The sequence below is a fragment of the Triplophysa rosa genome, linkage group LG4 (genome assembly GCF_024868665.1).
Source record: "Triplophysa rosa linkage group LG4, Trosa_1v2, whole genome shotgun sequence".
Lineage (NCBI taxonomy): Eukaryota > Metazoa > Chordata > Actinopteri > Cypriniformes > Nemacheilidae > Triplophysa > Triplophysa rosa.
The window spans coordinates 18,740,140-18,762,888 of NC_079893.1; the positions used below are offsets into that span (position 1 = coordinate 18,740,140).

Here is a 22,749-nt window from a genome sequence, read left to right on the forward strand (position 1 = left end):
CGAGCCTTCTCTGTTGCTGTGTGGAGCAGCCTGTGTCAGTCACCTCTTTTATCCACCCCCCCCCCCGACTCCTGAATGTCTATGGAGTTTAAATGGACCCAAAAATCACGCGCATGTAATCCAAGCTCAATCGCGCATAATGATATCCACGTGCGGAAAGCTGCTCCGCGAGGGCGCATTTAAACTCCGCGAGCGAGCAGAACAGTATCCGCAAGCGGAAAAGAATCCTCGCGCGGGCGCATTTCTGCTCCGCGAGCAAAAACTCAGTCCGCGAGCAGAGTCTTTGACGAGCGCGCGCGCGATTCTCTCTATGCTCTCGCAACTGCTCAACACTTGCTCACTCCTTGAGTTGACTTCTGAGACTTTGGAGGCGGGACAATGGCAGACTTCTCCGATCCTTTGATTGGTCACTTTTAACATGCACTCACCTACAGTCTCCGACATGTATCTTACCCGTTCCGTTGTACAGACGTCTTAATTTGGCATAACACGATACTTTTTTCCGTTTTTAAATTTGGTTACAGTGTTATGTATGCCCTTGGCTTTGGATCTACATATTTGGCATCTTGACAGGAAGTTAGAAATAAATAGTTTGGTATGTGTATTCATAATTGCTTTTGTATTGTTAATAATTTTCATGAAATTGTTATAAAATGAGAATTAATAAATGGCTACAACAGTATAACTCAAAGCACAAGTTATTATAAATTACAATATGATGTACTCTCTAAAATTTAATTTATATAATTTATTTGTTTTGCTTTATTTGTTTTGAAAATATTAAAACAGGCTATGCCAGTAAACAGATATTAGATAACTCAAATTTAATGACTACAGGAGACATTTAATTATACTATTATAGTATGTTTTAAATAGGTCATACATGACATGTAAGTTTAACTGCTATATTACAGTATATAGCATAATTTTTGTTGACAGATGTAAGAAATCAAAATGTCACTTGTTAAAACACTAACACATAGCTAAGGCAAGGTAATACACTAATCATTCGGTAGTAAGACATGTAATCTGTAGGTGACTGCATGTAGGTGAGTGCATGTTAAAAGTTACCAATCAAATGTGCGGAGACCTCATTTGATTGGTAATTTTTAACATGCATTGTCCCGCCTCCAAAGTCTCAGAAGTCAACTCAACGAGCGAGCAAGTGTTGAGCAGTTGCGAGAGCATAGAGAGAATCGCGCGCGCGCTCGTCAAAGCCTCTGCTCGCGGACTGAGTTTTTGCTCGCGGAGCAGAAATGCGCCCGCGCGAGGATTCTTTTCCGCTTGCGGATACTGTTCTGCTCGCTCGCGGAGTTTAAATGCGCCCTCGCGGAGCAGCTTTCCGCGCGTGGTTATCATTATGCGCGTTTGCATCGCGCGTGTGTGCGCAGATTCCATGCGCGTGAGTTTAGGGTCCATTTAAACTCCATAAATGTCACTCACTCACTCACTCATGCGGGCATGCACTGCGGTCTCATGAGAAAACGCAGCTTTTTGATATAAAGTTTTTCTTGTTCCCGAATACAAATATTTTATAAGTATTTGTTCTAAATAAGTATTCGTAAAAAACACGCTATTTGTGCCTTTCCGAATACCGTATTCGGGTTCGGCTCCACCCCTACTAACGAGGTACTGCCACTGGAGAGAAGCAAGGGATAAAAGGAGATAAGGATAGAGGCAGGGCGAACGCAGGTTCAGGCTGTATGGTTTTGTGATTTTTTTTCACTACAGATTAATTAATTAAGGCCATTGCACATTGAGTCCGAAATTTCAGCACGTTAAAAAATAAATGCAACCTCAACGTTGTAGCAATCACATTTGCACACTGCCTCCGATATTTTCGTCTGTCATAAAAAATTCGGACTGGGTTCAATTTTCTGCGTTTTTCGCATCCGTAAAACAAGTATTATTGAGAGGTGTTTTGACAATTCAGAGACACCGTACAAACGAGCGCCAAATACGAAAAAAAAGCAATACGAAAATTTCGGACTGCATGTGCAAAGACCTTTAAGCATCGGACTTCAATGCGTGATGAATTTTTAGAATAACGAATACAAAAAAACGTATACGAAAATTTATTTGTGTGCAAATAATTACACATTTGGCCTTCCTGTCAGCTCTGTTTGTTTCTAACAGTGCATTATTGTTTTGTTTTATTGTTAGCATTTTATGGCAGCCCGCCATAGTCTAATTTGTTTCGCCATAGTTTCAAATGAACCAAATTTTTTTATACTTCTCATAACAACAACATATGATTGTGTTGTATGTTTCCCATATTGATTTATTTGTCGCGGCCTGCCACACTATCAACACTGACACCCTTGAATAGATTTTTCATAATTCCCATTTACATATTTATTTTACTATTTAAAACAGCTTAATTCATTGTAGAGTTGCGAGTGCTCAGCACCTCTCTCTCTCTCATGACAGTGAATGAATTAAAATGTGGCGGTGTTTTCAATATGCGTTCCTCCGTGTACTTGCCTTTCCATGTAAACCTCAACAGTCACAGATGTTATTGCCAGAGAAGATAGCTGATCGAGTTTAATGGAAGGTTAGCAGAGTCTCCACACCTTTCTCTATGTGCTTGGTGTGAGCTCTTGGTGTGCGCGTGCGCACATGTGTTCTGTAGTTGTAACTAGGATTGCAAAGGGGCGAAAAATGCCCGGTAAATTTCTGGAAAATTTTCATGGGATCTTCATCTGGGGAATTTTGGAAATATTCCAAGTTTGAAACTTACCAGGAATTTATGGGAATTATTTAGAAATTTTACAATTTTATTTAAACTGTATCATATAAAAACATAAATATAAACATTTTGTTTGGTCATAATTTGACATGCAGGCAAGCGAATACAGATTTTTTTAACATTTTGACTGATTTAATTATAAGTAGAACTTTAATTCTTTCAAGCAACAGAAAAACTGCATTATTTTGTTGTGGTAAACATATTTTAGTGGTAATTAATATTTTTTTCAATTCATGCAAATGAATAGAAATAGGCTAGATGAATAAATACTCCTCAATCAGCATTCTTGCAAAAACAAACTATAACCTAGTGATTACAATACTGGTAAAAAGTTTGGACACATTTCGATTTTATGTGATCATCATTCAAGCCTGCATTTTTTTGTTTAAAAACACAAATAGTAGGAACAAATTGTGTGATGGGTGATGAAAATTAACCTTTGCATAACAGAAATACAATATATTTTAAATTATTAAAACAGAAAACTGTTATGAATTACAATATTACTTTTTTGTTCTGTATTTTTAATCAGATAAAAGCAGGCTTGATGATTAAGAGACTTTTTTCTAAAACATTTAGAACAGTAATGTGTCCAAACTTTTGACCAGTAGCCTACTGTACTTCTGTATGATGACAGAAAACTGGCTAGCAGAAAGTAGAAGAAGATTTGCTTAATAGGACTAGGTGTAATAATCCCACTATTTCAGCACAGCTGAATTGCCCAATAGGACATTTTTATTATGCATGACCTTTTCAACGTAATTACGCATTACGTGAAGTCATGAATCGCAGAACAGAGCAAGGCGAGCATTTGTGTTTATAAAGCTTATACTTTTTTTTAAATGACAGATCGTTTTGCTAGATAAGACCCTTACTCATCGTCTGGTATCGTTTAAAGCCCTTTGAAGCACTGAAACTGTAATTTTGACCTTCAACCGTTTGGAGTCCTTTGAAGTCCACTATATGGAGAAAATTCCTGGAATGTTTTCTTCAAAAACCTTAATTTCTTTTCGACTAAAGAAACAAATACATAAGCATCTTGGATGACATGGGGGTGAGTAAATTCTCATGAAAATTTATTTTGAAAATGAACTACTCCTTTAAGTTCCCTGTTTGTTTAGCTGGAAGCAAAACAAAGGGAAAATTGGACAATTACAACAAATTACAACAAACCTCAGTTTTTAATACTGCATTTACACAAGATTACTTACATTAAGGTAACTGTATATTAAAATAATAAATGCAACAGATATATTTTTCTTTAGTTTAAATGTGGCTTTTTAAACCTAATAAGAGTTATCCATCCAAGACATACACATTGCTAGTCATACAGTTAGTATGATAGGCCTAAATAAAATAGGTACTGTAAACCCCACCCTGTCCTCCCATTAATTTTACTCCATTACAGTTATAAAAGCATTAAATGGTTAATAAGGACACTTGACTGGATTAGCATTGGCGCTAACAAATTAACACGCAAACAGGGATGTTTATTTTGACGTAACCTTTAACTTAACATATGATACAACATTCATAATGCAAACGCGAACAGAATTTGAAACTTACCGCTTGAACTTGTTAACTTAAATCCGGATGCTTCCTCGTTTCACCACAAAACTCTGTTCGTTTTCTTCGTGATATGACTTTAATCTGAAGTATTTCTGTGCGCATCTCTTGTGGATCGGAGCCGCGCTTATCCGCTCATCACGTCTTGTTGCGTCTATGAAAAGTTTCCGACTGACAACCTGTCAGACAGAGCATCAGTACCCGGTTGACCCGGTACGTCGGTACTACCGGGTCTTGTGAAAATTAGGTACCGACAACTTTTTTATTTTTAGGTACCGACTTGGACCCGAAGTACCGGTACTTTTGACAACTCTAGTCTCCAATTTGATATTTTTACACACACCTGCTGCCATTGCGAAACAAAAACACTGACGACAGCTGTAGTTAAACACACTAAAAGTGGTTTGATGAGCAGACTGAACAGAAACGATCATCAAAAATGCTCGCGTTTCACTTCATAACACTTAAGATTAAAAAACTACTGTCTTTTTTTGGTGTGGATTATGATTTGGCTATGTGTCTAAAAATATCTCACGTATGCCCAAATCATAAACTGGAACAAGGTTATTTTTCACGTAGCGTTAACTTTTGAACGCATAGGTTATGCTAGCTAACTTTGTTAGTTTTACAACTAGCAGTTAACTATCGACCAGAAACTAAACATAAAGGAAACTGTTTGTCATCTCTTCTTTAGTTGTCACAAGTACATTTGTATAAAGGGAGAGAGAACAGTGAGAAGGCTCATGTTATGTATCAGGTTTGTGTTCAAGTAAATGCATTTGCTAACGTTTGCCACTGTTAGTACACGCAGGCATCTATAGATGTATACGCTCTCAGTTTATCTTTACTATAAACGCTTGGTTTCTCTGTCTGGTAGGTGTAGATGTCAGGCCACTTTACTGGAGATAATACTGTCAGTTCGTCCCTGTATCCATTGAGTGAGTGTGTACAGATCGGCCAGGTTCCTTGCGTTAAAGTTAACTTTTTCAAAATCAATCACTGTCCTTGACAGTGTGTGACCTAACATGTTAAAATTTAATCGGATTTAAGTCATTGTCAAAAAGCAAGCAAACAAAACGTGCTACATAGCATTAGTAATGAGGTCAGGGGGATCTTTCTGCCTCAACCTAAATTCTTGCCTCAAAACGCATCACTATGTTTACTAACAGTAAAGGCATCTATAGGGTAACCTGCAATTTTGTAAATTCCCTGTTTATTACCATATATTCCCATTAATTCCCATATTTCTCTTTAATTCCCATGGAAAGTTTCCAGCCTTGAAAATTCCAGGAATTTTGCAACCCTAGTTGTAACTCTGTGTAACAGCAACAGTGTATTCTCTGATATTTCTTAATTTGCACCGAATTGTCCACGATATACGCAATCTACAATAAAAGTATCACTCACATTTAAAATTAAAAAGCGCTCATAACACAACAACACATTGATGAGAAGAGTAACGCCAGTAAAGGCTGTGAGCTGCATGAGACAAACAAGTAGGCTAATACAGGCAAAATAACCTCATGATTCGCTCTTCAATGTAACTGTATGGTGATTTTGTCAGACGATGTCACGTTTATAAATCAGGATTTAGCAGCAGTTAAAGTAACAGCTGGTTGGATTAAACCCAAGATGTTATTGGGTCGTGTGTAGTCACTATTTTATACTCGTTTTATGTCTGACAACAGAACAGATAATATGTGAAAATAGCATTCAGTTGTGTTAAAACAATATAATGTGATCAGAGAAGCGAAACAGATTTCAAGTGCCAAAACTAGACAAAACGCAAACCGAGGTGATGACGTCACAAATATGCTAATTAGTGTATGACGTCATCCACGCCACAGTCTCTCATAATCCTGTGGGAAACACTGGGCTTGTAACGGTTCCCCGGTGAATCTGAGTATTTTATACTTTGGTGGGTGGTTCAAGGTGCCCTGCTCTCTCATCTGCTGCATTCTCCATTGCCATTGATCTTATGTGTTGTAGTTAAATATATTGAAAACTGAAGCCTGTGTTGCTGTGCAGTAGAAATCATTGCAGGTTCTGCTCTCTGTGCTCTGTAGCATGGAGACATTCATTTTTATAAATGTGAAAACAAACAAACATGATTATGTAGTCTCAGCTTTTAAAGAATTGGAATAATGAGATTAAAGTATAACACAAAATGTAAAGATTTGGTTGGAACTAAAGCGAAAAGAGATGTTAGAATTGTCTGAATGATTGCAGATGTGCATGTAATGTATTCATGGGTTTCACGTGACGTCACACAGCGGTGCGGCGCGGCCGCCATTCGTAGGACCGTACAGCAACATGCGTCTATCTGTGATAACAGCAAATCTCAAAGAAATGGTTCATGTTTTACAATATCCTCGTAAACTCACAGACAAAAAAAAAGATGTTCATTTTATTAAATAAACAATTTGTTAAATGGGTCATGTAGTTTTGTCGCATTTAGAGAAACCATTTGGGACATTGATATCTAGTGGTTGAACTTGGGTTTGCAATCTAAATTCTAAATATTGGAGTGGCAAGTTTTGCTAAGTAATGGGTCTTCTCGGTTTCTTTTGCTTGTTATCAGAAATAATCTACAGGCACTCTATTATTTGCGAATTTGTTTATGTTGTTGCTTTGAAACTGCTGTGCTGTTAGTGGCACCCAAAAGAATCGCAACATTTCAGACCGTTTTACCTAATACTCTTGTTGTCTTTTATTGTTTTGCACACTTGTTGATAGCAACACAAAATGAACAATAAAGGCTGTGCGTAAAGCCTTTTATTAAATATTATCTTAATATTTATTTGTAAAAATTTGATTAAGTACCTGTTGTTTCAATCCTCATGCACATTCTGTACGAACAAGTCATCCACTAAATATGACTTTGGAACCAAATAGTTAAATGTAGTTTAAAAAAGAGCTGACAAAAATAAGTCCAAGTGCGGGTGCCACTTGGTTTGATACAGTATTTTGTTATCTAATTCATGCATTTTAAGTGTGGATTAAGTGCACATATTTTGTGGCCATTGTTGTTATCTTGGCACACACTGGGATTAAAGAAAGCATTTTAATGTCAAAATATGACAGCAGTTTTAAATAAAGTCCTACTTGCTTAAAGTATTTTTTGGATTTTCAGGTCTTGCACGGTAGTCACTTTGCAACATTCTTAATTTGACGGTTTTCTGTTTCAGGTACAGGAACCTTTGGAAGGGTTTTTTTGGTGAGAGATAAAAAGACTAGAGGTTTCTTTGCTCTGAAGGCAATGAAGATCCCAGATGTGATCCGTCTAAAGCAGGAACAACACGTCCATAATGAAAAAGAGGTTCTGACGGAAGTGAGCCATCCTTTCCTCGTCACACTGTGAGTGGAAACTACACAACATTACCAAACAGCATGTAGGACACAGGAGGCTTCAGAACACTATATACAGTTCAGTTCATAAACGTTTAACTACGCTATGATCTGCATTAACGTTTTCCTAAAATATCAATGCCATAGTGTAATCAAATGCTTGTGGAAAAATCTTTAGACTTAAATTGTATATAATAAATTACTGTATGTGGTATGAAACATGGTTATTATTGTGATCTACTCTAGCTATATACAAAAATACTGTGTATTACTATTTACATAGCAGTTTAATTTTATATGCCTTCATAATTTAGTAAAAAGTAAAACCCATATCTTAGCAGCGCCCATAATGAAATAGCAGCGTTGTGCATAACATGGCAAATATAAAATGTTTTGAGTCTTTGATTGGTCAAGCAGGCTGTCCAGAGATATGATATCTCAATAACAACTATTAGATGATGTCAGACTACTCATTTGGATGACTTTCAAATAGTATTAAAATGTTTAAGTAATAAAATAATAGCCTATAAAATATTTAATTTCCAATATTTCATATACAATTATGTGGCAGGTAATCATGTAGTAACAGTCATTGGTTGTTATTGCACAGTTACCTTCCTGTCAGGGTTCATTGTGACTTCACTTTATCCCTTATGTAAAAGCATTGCACGATCAAATCAGCTTTGTCCTTTGATGTGGCTTTCTTAGGTTCTGGACGCATCACGATGAGTGTTTCCTGTACATGTTGATGGAATACGTGAACGGCGGTGAACTCTTTAGCTATTTACGCAGCCGAGGACGTTTCAGTAACAACACCGGGCTCTTTTATTCAGCGGAAATTGTATGTGCCATTGAGTACCTTCACTCCAAAGAAATCGTCTACAGAGACCTGAAACCAGAGAATATTCTGCTGGACAGCGAGGGCCACATTCGTCTGACGGATTTCGGCTTTGCTAAAAAGCTTTCAGAAAGGTATGTCAGCAGTTGGTTTGGTGACATATTACAATATGTCAGTGAAGATGGTGGTTGATATTAGGGCTGGGACGATGTATCGCGATTCACACCTATTATACCTGTCTAGGGTGATTCTGAAATTGCAAAGGCTTCGATTCTGTGTTTTATGCTCAGCTCTTCCGTGAACTACTGCTCTTTGATCAGTAGGAAGTACTGCTCAATCTAAAATCACTACAAGATTGAGTCGTTTATAACGTGCATTTGAAAAACCAACACTCGTCATACATCATCATTTTAAATATACTTTATTAGCATGAAAATACCTGAAAAGGTCTGAAGCACAGCGATAGAATATGCCCATTGGCATTTCCTGGAACTACAGGTAGGTCCCAAATCACACACTTATGCACTATTCTACACCATTTTGTATTATAAATAGTGTGAGTAGTGCATTCACATTGAAAATTCTTAAAAAAGAAGTGCACTTTAAGTACCCGGATGATAGACTTTTTCAACCGAAAGTATGAAGTGTGGAACAGGGGCGGACTGGCCATCTGGCGTACCGGGCTTTTTCCCGGTGGGCCGCTAACGTATGGGGCCGGAACGGAGGCTGTGGCCGCTAACGTAAGGGGCCGTAACGGACGCGTTTGCCACTAACGTATGGGGCCGTAACGGAGGCGTTAGCCGCTTAGACGGATGTATTATAAATGCGAACGCGTGAAACTTCAACCCCCATCCCCCCGTCGACAGATTCGGTGGAGGGCCGATGTGGGCCTAAAAATGCCAGGGCCGATTTTTCTTCCGAGTCCAGCCCTGGTGTGGAACAGTGGACACTTCACGAACTCAGCGGTCGCAGTTTCGCTTACGTAGCGGAAGGGAAGCGTGCTATCGGACGCTGCTCGAGCAAAACTCTCCAGTGATAACGCTTCAATCTGATGATGACTAAAGTATTGCTGGACAAAACAGATGAAAACTACATTAAATGTACAACGCACAAATTGATTTTTATTCACACGTCATTTGCGCTCGTCTGAGAAACCGATATACTTCCAAGTTAGTATAAAATGGTTTAGTATAGTGGATATGTACGTGTCGTCACTTTCCCACGTGAGCACGCCAGAACGCGCCTGCTTGAGTGGTAAAACACTGGGCAAAATGAATGGTTACAATATCATTAAACGCAATTCCGCGCAACATTTCAGTGTTCTTATTCTTCTCAAGGAAAATATGCTTTGCTTGAACACATTTATGCAATATATTATCAAACAGAAAATAATCATATGTAACGTTATACATCTGACCCATTGTTATCTATGTCTAGCTACTTATGTGTACTGTATTTCATTCTCTTGTGGACTTTTCAAAGTTCTTTGATTCTTTTATCCATGTATTTTTCCTGTTCATTTTTTTGATTGTAGAATCATCAGAGAGTATCTTCGAGACTTGACTTGAGCAAAACAAAGCATATGGTAATGTTTGTAATGCGTTTATGAGCTGGGTGATAATAATGCCAGTAATTAACAGTCAGTCCCTTTAGGATTTAATTCAAGGATGTTTCCTTGTTTGTAAATTGTGTAAATATGTGTAATGTTTTTTTACAACTTTAATTGCTTAAATACTAAAAGTATTTATATGAATAGAAATACTTAATAACTATAACGTTAATTGATAATGCTTAACCTAATATAAATAAAAAATGAAAGGTTTTGACGTAAATTTTTAAGTAAACACAAACAGCCAGTGGCCTAATTACTGCTGGTGTGACTGAGCTGCGGGCACTTTAAGACTTGCAGTAAAGCACGGATCCAGTGATACACGTCCAAAACAGTTTCTCCCAAAAACTGTTTGTTTACTTCATATCTGATTGTGTTTAAAAAAACTCAACAGTCATTTTGACATAATTATATATGTATTTTACCATTTAAGCAATAAGCCTGAAAGACTAGATCCGCGCACTGACGGGAAGCATTTGCTCAAGGATGATGTTTTTTTACAAGGAATACAAAACAGTATTGCATCACTACGCTGTCATATTAACGAGGATATTATTGCTTCACCCGGTCCTTGGCACTTATGTGAGGCAGCAGCCACCGTAATTCACGATATGTCGTCCTAGCCCTAGTTGATATGAAACACTTTGTTTTTATTGTTAATTTTTTTATATGCATGCAGCTTGTATAATTTATTTAGAAAGACTTGTTATAGGACCTAGGTAAGATAAACTAAGGGTTATAATTAGTCTGGTATCAGGTTATCTTGACCCCAGTCATCCAGTCTTACAAGGGTTGTTGACGTCATAAACATTCTCACAAAATCAGCCCAGGGCGCACAGCAGATTAAAACGGAATGCAGATGTCTTAAAACACATTGTTTAAAAGCTGGACTATTTTTAACCTGACATACATAGCGCAACACTCATAGCAAGACTCTAAAAAAAATCAAGGTAGGAGGCACAGACAAATATACTGTAAAGCGGCACTGCTTTACTGCTTTTTTCCGTCAGTTTCTTACTATTTTCTCAAGCAGGTGGTACATTTTTAGAATTCTTAGTACTAATATTGCAACAATCAAAAATGCTTTGAGTACAGAATGTTTGACTTTTCCATTTGAAGTATCAGTCTTTTACAATGCAGTTTACATTTTACCCATCATTTTATTAGATTTTATTGTCATTCATTTAAATACCCTCAAAACATCTGTAATCTGTATTGAAATAATAACCAAGGAAATGTAACTTGAAAGCATGATGGTAATTTTAATGTGTGAACAGATTAGAATTTTGTTCTGTTGAATCAACTACTCAAATGCAGTTGAAAATACATTGTTTATATGTTTAAATAGACAACATGATACAATTTGACTGCTGATTTCACTCTTTTTTTTCTGTCAGTTGATGTCCCAGTACATTGAAATACACTCAATTCCCCTCAGTTCCCGAGACACGCTTAGACAGGTTTGTTGATGTTTTGAAATCTTTTGAAGTTATTCAAAAGAGATCGGAACGCAGCAGTCATCTGAGGTATAGGTCCTTGATAAACATGGGGTTGGGCATGCTGCGGATGTTCTAATTCATTCCATGATGTTAAACATTCCTATTTATTTCATTGTCAAATTGTTTTTGGAAGCTTTCAGACCTTCATTGCTGAATTTTTTTAATTCTTGAAGGGGTTTTATGGATTTTTTTATTTTCATTTAAATAAGCAAAATCAAATCACTTCACTGTGTAACGTATCAGTGTGTACATTTATGTACATAGGACATATGGATCACTTGTCTGCGGGTATTAAAGCTGTCTTCATATGAGCTTTTTGTTTTGTTCGGCCCCAGAACATCTGTCTGCCTGCAGTTATTAATTCTGAATGTGAAGGGCGTAGTCCAGTTTAAGAGTAACCTTGCTGAAATTGAAATTCCCTTTGGTAGTGACCCCTGATGGTACCAAATGGTGGATGGTTGAAATATAAAAGAAACCAGTAAGTTGTGTGGTTATGTGTGTATCTTCTCAGACCAAGGCCTGACCCCTGTGACCTGTAAACATTATGTGTTGCGATTCTGTGCACAGAAAAGGGTAAGGTCTGACTCAGATTTGCTAGTGACCCACATATAGAAAGTAAAAGAAGCAAAAATGCCCCCAGTGCAGCAGAGAAAATAACTGTTCCTGCTAGCAACAGCTCTTATTTTTCCAGTTTTAGTAGAGAATGTCAAGACAAGTTGCAGTGTGGCAACACTGCCATCTGGTGGCCCTATTTATATTTACCAATATGCACAAAGGTATCAGCGTTTACACTGATCAATAGCCATCTAAAGAGGCTGTGTTGTCGTTAAAGAATTTTATAGTTTGGGAATCTGTTCCTGGATCAGCCTGATGATTTTGAAATGATTCTTTCAGGCGGCATCAGAGCATTTTTCATCTTTCATCAGTTTGTCTTGTATGCTGTTGTCAGAGTGTCTGGTAAAGATTAGGGCTTATTATTCTGTCACAGTTGCTGATGAATTGCAGGGCTCTTATTGTGGTTTTGTTTGGGGATGATGGAGAAAACGTGTCAGATGGTTGGGGCACAGATTTGAGTGGCCAATCGAAAACCAAAAATGCATTAAGGAAATTATGAGGAAAGCACCTTCATCACAACAAATTTGACATCGTAAAAGTCACTTTTGACAGTTTGATTATGAATTTTAAGGTGTTTACATGTCTGTTACAGCAGCGGCAATGTCAAACTTATTAGCTGTCAGAAATAGAGATCTTTGTGTTTGTGAATAGTGACCTCAAATAAAACTCAGGCAGATACGTTTTTTTTTTATGCAGGCACACAAACGCAGCAATACACACACATGCGTATATTGTTAATTGAGACATCAGATGTGCAGTGTGATCTTAATAACAGGATCAGTTTTACGTTGCTCCCAATAATAGGTTTGTCTGATATAATTAGTGTAAACACAAATCATCAGAGCCAGTCGAAAAGTACGTCAAACTCAACCTCCCTCGCAGCTCATTAGAATGCTGTTGTGGTCTGATACACCCACACTGATGGACTCTGAGTAATTGGTGAAGGCTAATCCTCTCCATTCTAGAGAAAAGAGCTAAAGCAAGACAGTGCAAGAAAGGAAGGAAGAAGGTGAATAAAAATAAGGTATTAGAAAGGGCAATAACCTCTAAGCAACAAGCCCCCCCTGCATGTAAATTCACTTATTGTGATCATGTTATCAGTGGTATGGCTAGTAGTAGGTTGTATTGAAATATTGAGTGGGCCAAGCACTGAACCCTGAGGTACCCTAGTTTTTTTTTGAGACACTTAGACAAACTTTATTGTCATTCAACAAGTGTACACACAACAAAATGTTGTTACACTGGCCAACATAATATTAAATTATATCAGTACCCAGAAAATGACGTTCTCTGATGGTTATTTATTGGTTATTTTTTTGCAACCAGAAAATAACCAGAAAACAACGTTCCCTGATGGTTATTTTTTGTTTATTTTTGCAACCAGAAAATAACGTTACCTGATGGTTATTTTTTTGCAACCAGAAAATAACCAGAAAACAACGTTCCCTGATGGTTATTTTTTTGCAACCAGAAAATAACGTTCCCTGATGGTTATTTATTGGTTATTTTTTTGCAACCAGAAAACATCATTCCCTGATGGTTATTTTTTGGTTTTTATTTTGCAACCAGAAAATAACGTTCCCAGATGGGGATTTTTTTTGGTTATTTTTTAATGGTAAACATCAGTGACGTGCAGTACAGAAATTATAAGACATGTTATACTGACCAAATTAAATTAATGGCTGAAAATAATAAACTAGTTAAGCTAAATGAAAATACAATCATATATATCCATGTGTATTTCTTTAGTTTGGTTGTCTGTTACTGTATGTGTGTGCGCTCGAGCACGTGCATTCTCCGCTCTGCCGCGCACTCCCGTCATTTAAAAATTAATGGTCATTTCGTTTTACCTCACCCACTAACACATTAGTTTAGCGGTTTATTTATTTTTTATTTAAAAACGTACAGATTTGAGAGTAAACTTATATTTTCGTGATTTTCGATTGATTTGACACATCTAAATCAATAGACCGTGATGTAAGGACTGTAACTCAGGGCTTTTGGTTGTTATATCTAAAGTGGAGCCGCGCTATACTTCTGTGGTGAGACAAGAATATTGTTAGCCTGAAGATAATTAAATGTTTATTCTTCTGTCAATAAAAATCTGCTTTAAATATTGTGTTGAAGTCATTGGTTATTTTACTTCAATATCTATAATGTCTGATGTTGAGGTAGGTCTACACACAGTGTGGTTTTATTAGAAATGATATACTGTGCTGTTTAAATTTAAAATTAGGCTACTTCTGTAATGAAAAATGAATTATTAGGCTAAAAGAATAATCTAATGCATTGACTTCATCCTCCATGTTGTGTGGGATGATGTATTTTACTTATTTTAATTAGATTAGACGAGCGATGGATAAAAAAGCATGGATGTATTCATTACTGACATGTAGTGAGGCCAAACGGACCCGAGAAAAATACTTTAGGCTAACGTTCTGGGAACGTTCCCCTAACATTAGTTTCTGGTTCCCAGAAAGTTTTTTTAAGGTTTGTTTTTGGTTATCTTTACGGAAATAAAACGTTAGTTTCATGGTTTATATAAAGTTAGGAGAACGTTCCCCTAACTTTAGTTTTTGGTTCCCAGAACGTTATGGGAACCGGTAACTAACGTTCTATTTCCGTAAAGAAAACTTTCCTGGAGAACCAAAAACGAACCTTAGAAAATAACGTTCTGGGAACCAAAAACTAACGTTAGGGGAACGTTCTGGGAACCAAAAACTAACGTTAGGGGAACATTCTGGCAACCAAAAATTGTTAGCTGGGTAATATCGATAACTAATATAGTTATCATTACGTACATGTTTTTTTCCCCCAAGAAACATTTGAAGATCTACTCATGTGATTTATATATCAGTATTGGGATGGAAAAATCTCTTGTCTTTGCCCTTACAGACTGATATAGAGAAATTACAGGTCTTTGTACGTGTTTGCTGCATGAACAGGACATTATACACCCACTATTGGGCAATCCAGAGTTAAGTATTACAGAGATCTTGAGTTTCTAGCAGAGAATTCAGCATCAAATGAAATACTGAATGAAATTAAATGTTAAAGTTGCTATGATTGCAGTTGGACCTAAAATTTTAATTTACAGATCAGAAAGCCTTTCTACGGCTATCTCTCTTCTACACCCATCTCATTTTCTATTGACATCCTGATATATCAACCAGAGGTCGCGTTAACCGAAAATTCTTTGTCATTGACTTATTTTTTTGCCAGCGACAGAAAAATCTGAAGGCCGTCCGTCGTTTTGACGAATTACAATAAGGGCAATTTGTAACTCCACATTTTGTCATTTACCTACATTAGAGCATGATCGTAGGCTACTATCCCTGCCCTGAACACGCTCGCAAAGGGACGTGTGTTTCCCATTCATCAGCTTCCTTCCGATACCTGGTCCGTCAGTGGAGACTCAGGGTGCAGATGCATCATACACACAAAGGCGCGCAGTGGTGTGGTGTTCACAGAGTTTTTTCATTCAGAAAAGCGACTAGTGTCTTTTTGGATAAACCTTAACTTTCAGTGGTGGAAAAATGTCTCTCTTGGCGTCTTTGTTCAGTGAGCGGCAGAAGCAGCACATTCATGAATCGCAACCGCAGCTTACTTGTGAGTGAGTGAGTACAAAACACCATTTACAAGCACATGTCATTGTTACAGACTGGACATATGAACATAAACATTTCTCTGTTATTATTATTTTATGTCTGACAACAGAAACATTAAATATATAAATGAATATAAACAACATCGGCTTTATTGGGCATTCAGTTGTATTAAAATACAGCTAGTTCCGAGAATAAACGCAAGTACAGCGTGATGACGTCATGAACATGCTAATTACCTCGTAATGCCACCTTGCACCATAGTGACGGGTAAAAATAGATTATGACGGATTTTTTTACAAGCCTGTCTGTCAAAATGACAGACAATAAAAAAGTCTAGCGCAACCTCTGATATCAACTAATGCAATCTTAAAATGATGTTATAAATCTGCAAATCATGTCTAGACAGAGAAGCAAAAGGCAGCCGTTTGCTGAAGGACAGGTCAGCAGACTCATTTATCGACTGGCCCCGTGGCCTCAAACAAACACAGATCTGTCATTTCACCCCACAGAGCCGCAGCTACTCCATGTAATCAGAAACCCTCTACTACAAATAAAACGGTGTTGTGGGCTCTCATCCAGACTTCGAGCTCCATATACTGTTACGCTTATCGTAGCCTTGACTTGAAGTGGTATACAGCCAATACAGTCCTGTCAAGAAAGCCATCTGTCACAATGTGTTCTGTAATTACACTCTTTTCTGTGCGATGTCCATGGCTATTCTTGTTATATCTAAGCAGTCAGTGTGGTTGCTGGGCTGCATGTTTATATCATATTATTTACAGAGTTAAATATAGATGTGAAACAAAGCTAGGTTACATGTATATATGTTTCTTTATATGAATATGAAGTCTCTCACCCTTTTTGTCAACTGTAGGATATTTATATTTTTGTATATTTATAGTTTCTCTCTCTGTTTCTTCACATGTTCTTTCTCTAGGACGTGGACTCTTTGTGGTACCCCTGAGTATTTGGCTCCAGAAGTGATTCAGAGTAAAGGTCACGGTCGAGCGGTAGACTGGTGGGCTCTGGGTGTGCTCATTTTTGAAATGCTAGCAGGGTAAGACAAATCTATAATCAATTTCTGATAAACGTTTAATGAACTCTTATCATTCTGTCATGTCAGATGTAGTTTATAACTGGGACATTCCACCAAATTGGTGGAATTATATGTAGAAAATTGTATAAATATTCATTTTATTGTTTATTGAATAAACATAATTTTATTATTAAAGGCGGGGTAACCGATTTCCGAATTTCGCTTTAGACAACTGAGTCGGGCCGAGTACCAAAACAACCTTGTAGCCAATCAGCAGTACGGTGCACAGTGCACAGGACGGACATTAGCCGAGCCGAGCGCTGACGATAGTGAAAGATGGGGGTAGGGGTGTGTTTGTTTTGGTGATTTGAACATCAACAACGGCTAAGAGAAATCGGATACCCCACCTTTAAGCAAAGTGCCCTGCACATTAAGCTAACTGCAAATTTAAAACTGCCTGGAAAATAGCATTTGTTATGTGTCCCCAATATCTATCATTATACCACGGGGCTATTGAAGGCTTCAATCTGATTGGTTGACAAACGTTCTACGGGTATATATTAACTTTCAGTTAAATGCACACCTATGAAGGTGTTCCAGGTCTGCTTTAAACAACAGAAAGGTTCTAGTGTAGCCTACAGGCCATCACCGCACACAGCACCCTGCTCTTGATCTGACGTTTGTAATGTCAAACTTTACTGTTAATGGAAATGTGTGCAGTTCCGTTACAATAAAAAAGCATTTCAAAAACAAGAAATACATATACTGAAATTGAATAAATAAAATAACTAAATGGAAAAGCAAAATGCATTAATAAACACTGATAGCCTATTGGTTCGTTTTCCTCTTCACGCTGCTTATAACTGATAACAAATGTATTTTGATAGACCTACTCTAGATTTTTTTACTGCTGAAGAACACGAGGAATAAATAATTTATTATCACTGGCTTTTCTGTCACATTACCGCAAACACGCAGGTGTGCGCGCGACCTCTCGCTCTCTCACTCTCTCTCTCACACACACACACACACACACACACCCACCACGTGGCTCAAGCTTCCGGGTCCATTCGCTCTAACGGAAATGAAATGTGCAAGAAAGTAGTCCTACCATCAACAGCATTTTAAAGACGAGAACATGACAAACATTGAAATTAAACATTTGAACAATGTCCTGTGGTGTGGCTCTAAAGAAAGCGGCCCGAAAAATGGAGCGCAACTTTAAGAAAACTAAATTAGAGGTATTTCATACAGCATGGAAGGATGGTATTCGAAAATACAGGAAAGCCCTAAAAACTTCTAGATCTGCCTACTTTTCATCACTAATAGAAGAAAACCAGCACAACCCAAGGTTTTTATTTAACACAGTGGCTAAATTAACAAAAAAAAATCGTCAGTGACTTCTGATCCTGTATATCAGCATAGCAGTGATGAATTTATGAACTACTTCACATATAAAATCCAAGATATTAGAGAAAAAATGATAACAATGTAATCAGAAGTGAAACCCGCTGAACAAACTAACTACAGTGCCCCTAAGGAGATAATGCAATTATTTTATACCGTAGATCACGATGAGCTGTCTAAAATCATTAGATCATCTAAATCAACAACATGCATGCTAGACCTTATATCTACAAATCTACTGAAAGAGATGCTCCCAGAAATTATAGATCCTATTCTTGGTATTATTAACTCATCTCTGACATTGGGACATGTGCCTAAAGCATATAAGGTGGCTGTTATAAGGGCCCTTGTCAAAAAACCCCAACTCGACCCTAGAGAACTAGGGAACTACAGGCCTATATCGAATCTACCTTTCATATCTAAAGTTCTGGAAAAAGTAGTTTCAACTCAATTATGCTCCTTCCTCCAAAGGAATGACATCAATGAAGAATTCCAGTCTGGATTTAGAGCATGTCACAGTACAGAGACTGCTTTGATCAGAGTTACAAATGATCTGCTATTGGCGTCTGACCGAGGTTGTATCTCGTTATTGGTGCTGCTAGACCTTAGTGCTGCATTCGATACCATTGACCACAGCACACTCCTACATAGACTCGAAAATTATGTCGGCATTAAGGGAATAGCTTTGAAATGGTTTAAATCTTATTTATCCGACCGTTTTCAATTTGTAGCAATAAACAATGAGGTGTCACGCAAATCGCAAGTCCAGTACGGTGTACCACAGGGCTCAGTCTTAGGGCCTCTGCTCTTCGCATTATACATGCTACCTCTAGGAGATATAATAAAGCGACACGGAGTTAGCTTTCACTGTTATGCTGATGATACTCAACTTTATATTTCCTCGAAGCCTCATGAAACACAGCAGTTCCATCGAATAATGGAATGCATAGTCGATATAAAAAACTGGATGAGTAACAACTTTTTATTACTGAACTCGGACAAAACGGAAGTGTTACTTATTGGACCGAAAACTGCTATAAGTAACAACCAAGAATACTGTTTAACTATTGACGGATGTTCCATAAAACCCTCGTCGTCAGCAAAGAATCTTGGCGTTCTATTCGATAGTAATCTGTCATTTGAGAGCCACGTCGCCAACACCTGTAAAATTGCGTTTTTCCATTTTAAGAATATATCTAAACTACGTCATATGCTGTCAATCTCAGATGCAGAGAAGTTAATTCATGCATTCATGACATCAAGACTAGATTACTGTAATGCACTGTTAGGTGGTTGCCCTGCAGGCTTATTACAAAAACTCCAATTGGTCCAAAACGCGGCAGCTCGAGTTCTTACACGTACAAAAAAGTATGAACATATTAGCCCGGTTCTGTCAACCTTGCACTGGTTACCTATAAAGCATCGCGTTAACTTTAAAATCTTGCTTATTACCTATAAAGCCTTACATGGTTTAGCTCCTCAGTACTTGAATGAACTCCTTTTGTATTACAGTCCTTCACGTGCATTACGCTCTCAGGCGTCCTGTCAGTTGGTAATACCTAGAATTTCAAAATCAAGTGCAGGTGGTAGATCCTTTTCCTATCTAGCGCCTAAACTTTGGAATAGTCTTCCCTGCACTGTCCGGGAGGCAGACACACTCTGTCAGTTTAAATCTAGACTAAAGACGCATCTTTTTAATCTTGCATACACTACTCTTCCATAATATAAATCTTTAGAGGGTTTAGGCTGCATTAGTTAGATCAACCGGAACCAAAAACACAACTGATGTACTTGTTGCATCAAAGAGTACAGAACAGTACTCTACTCTCAGCCAGTCTTGTCTCATTGTTCCAAGGTTACCACAGCGAGCAGGATGCAGTTCATGGCCTGACTTGATGGTAGAGCGGAGACCTGACAAGAGCTGAGATGCTAGAGCTGGATAAAGAAGGACGCGGTCACCTGACACGTCCTCACCACAAAATTTCAAATGCTATTAGATTATTAATGATAATTTTAAACTAGAATTTACCTTATTAGTAAGTTTATTTATTTTATTTAGCCTTGTTGTGCAAGCTCTCTGGAGCTTGTGCAGAGGCAGCAGCTTTTGCCAGAGGGGAACTGGAATCCCCTGGTTGGGCCTGGGTTCTCCTGAGGTTTTTTTCTCGATTAGAGTTTTGGGTTTCTCGCCACTGTTTGCATACTGTTTTGCATCTGCCTGGCCAGGGGGGCTGCTTTAGAATTTTAAAGTTTTACTTAATTAATATTGCATATAGAAATTTATATTTAACCTGTGCTTCTCTTTCCTTTATCGTAAATGTGTGCTCTCACTGTGCGTGCGTAAGCGTGCGTGTCTTTGTGTGTGCGAGTACTAATGAAATATTTTTTTACAAACGGGAATACAGCATGTTCATTACCAATGAACTACCAATAAAGTTACTTTAATTACAGCATGTAAAGGAGGAATGCAATAAAGCGTCTTACCATTTAAACAGTCAAAAAGTCCCTTTCACCTTTTTTCCTGTGCACTCTTTCTCCGTCCTCCTGACAAGTACGCTTGCTTTCAGTGCAGAGAATGACAAGTTCCGAAAGTCTGCGCCGTCACCGTGCTTGCTATATGCGGTGGTTTTGGTTATATTATTGTTATCTTTTATTATTTGTATAAATTTTTGTATCATGCAGTGCAAAGTTCAGTCAAAGTAACGAACTACGTGCATTTACAGACAAAGTGTTAATTCATATTTATTTGCCCAGACATTCAGTAAGTGACAAATGTTTGGAAACAGTGTACACATTCATTTGCGAGTCATCTGCGGGTGCGTGTGGAACGTACTGCTTCTCTTTACCGGTCTCACAGCACAGAAGACTCGATCCTGCGCTGGGTCATAGCCAGACCTCGCGCTCATATGCGCCGGGGGTTTCTGTACCCAACCCTAAAAATGTCCCATTTCTTTACATCATACATAATACTTTTGGTGGCGCAGTGCGTGCCCGTCTGCTATGCCATTGCCCATATAACCAAAATGGCCTGATCCCCATTGCATAACACCTTTGAGAAGATTCAACCGCGAGACTGGTAGTTGAATCAGGCTCCTCCTATCGAAGCATCGAATCTTCGACTATTCGGGGTCACCCCTGTATATTACACATTGTAGTTGTGTTCCCTAGGTTTTTACTCAGTCCTGTTGCCCGTCCTCACATAAACCTTCAACAAGACAAAATTAGATGACATTATAATAGCAAAAATAGAGAACGAGACATTTTTTAGCTTGTTTCAATAAATAGCCTTTTTGTACCAGAAGTTTTGATTTTTCAAAGTTCGATTTTGTTTTTAAAGTACGATGTATGTTTTTATCTCAGAAGTAAATTTGGTTCTATATAATATGATGTCTTTAAAAGGATTCACAGAGATCATATGGACTTTTTTCCGCATTTAGAGGAACTCATTTTCAGCTAATGATGACCAAAACAATTAATGCACTGTAAAAAGGAAGGAAAATAACTGTGCAGTTTGCTTTCCACCATGTGCTGCTCAGACTGTTTTTACTGGGGTGCACTCATGAGATCAACTGTCAGAAATAAACCAGTAGATGGCAGCAGTGCAGCATTGTATATGTGGCTCGGCCAGGAGCTTAAACCTCACATTTACATTTATGCATTTGGCAGATGCTTTTATCCAAAGCGACTTTCATTGCATTATACTATACATTTGTTTCTAAGTATGTGCTATCCCTGGGATCGAACCCATGATCTTTATTACAGATCGTTGCTAACGCCATGCTCTATCCACTGAGCCACAGGAAAGCTTACAACACTTTAAGCGGACTGTTGATATTTATTTTGAGTATGAAGCATATTTTAGATCTCTATCTCTGTTTGCTCAGACGTTTTCTTCTGCAGCCTGTATACAGTGTGGGTGCGCACTGTCACAATATAAACACACACATCCGTAGGGGCGGATATGTTTCTTGTTAAAGAGCATGTTTATAAAAAAGATTAAATTCTGATTTGCTGTCATTAACCATGCATGTACGCACTGATGTACATGCAAATTAAATTAGGATCAATTATAGAATAGTTTATTATTTTATACCCTGGACTCACAGTGAAACCTCTGTCTTGCAAAGGAAATTTGGTTCATTTTGTCACATCGACTCCAAAGCCGGTGGGAAAATAAACCCATCTTCTCTCCTCAATCATGTTCAATGCTGCGGTGTATATTCCATTCAGTCTGCTTCGTTTTCCCACCTGCATGTTGCTGACTCTAAATCCACCCCAGAGGTTTCACAAGCTCTCGCGTGGAGGAAAAAGTGACCCACCCTTTTTATTCGTCCAAGACCTTGTTTGAAGTGTTGGCTCCTGTGAGTGAAGGAGAGAGGGATAGAGACCTGGCTCTTTCTTTTTCCAAGAAACACACACACACATGCACAAAAGCTTCCTTCAGTTGACGGTACGTCTAGGTTCTTGTCCATCACGT

General features: G+C 37.9%; 1 protein-coding gene across 1 annotated transcript in view; it reads left to right on the forward strand.

Moving 5' to 3' along the window:
* prkx (protein kinase X-linked) overlaps nt 1-22,749 on the forward strand; it is a 100,003-nt gene that overhangs the window by 57,076 nt on the left and 20,178 nt on the right. Inside the window, exons 2-4 of the mRNA XM_057330606.1 lie at nt 7,504-7,672; nt 8,372-8,635; nt 16,770-16,889. Of these exons, the coding sequence (XP_057186589.1) occupies nt 7,504-7,672; nt 8,372-8,635; nt 16,770-16,889 (553 nt within the window). The remainder of the gene's footprint in view (nt 1-7,503; nt 7,673-8,371; nt 8,636-16,769; nt 16,890-22,749) is intronic.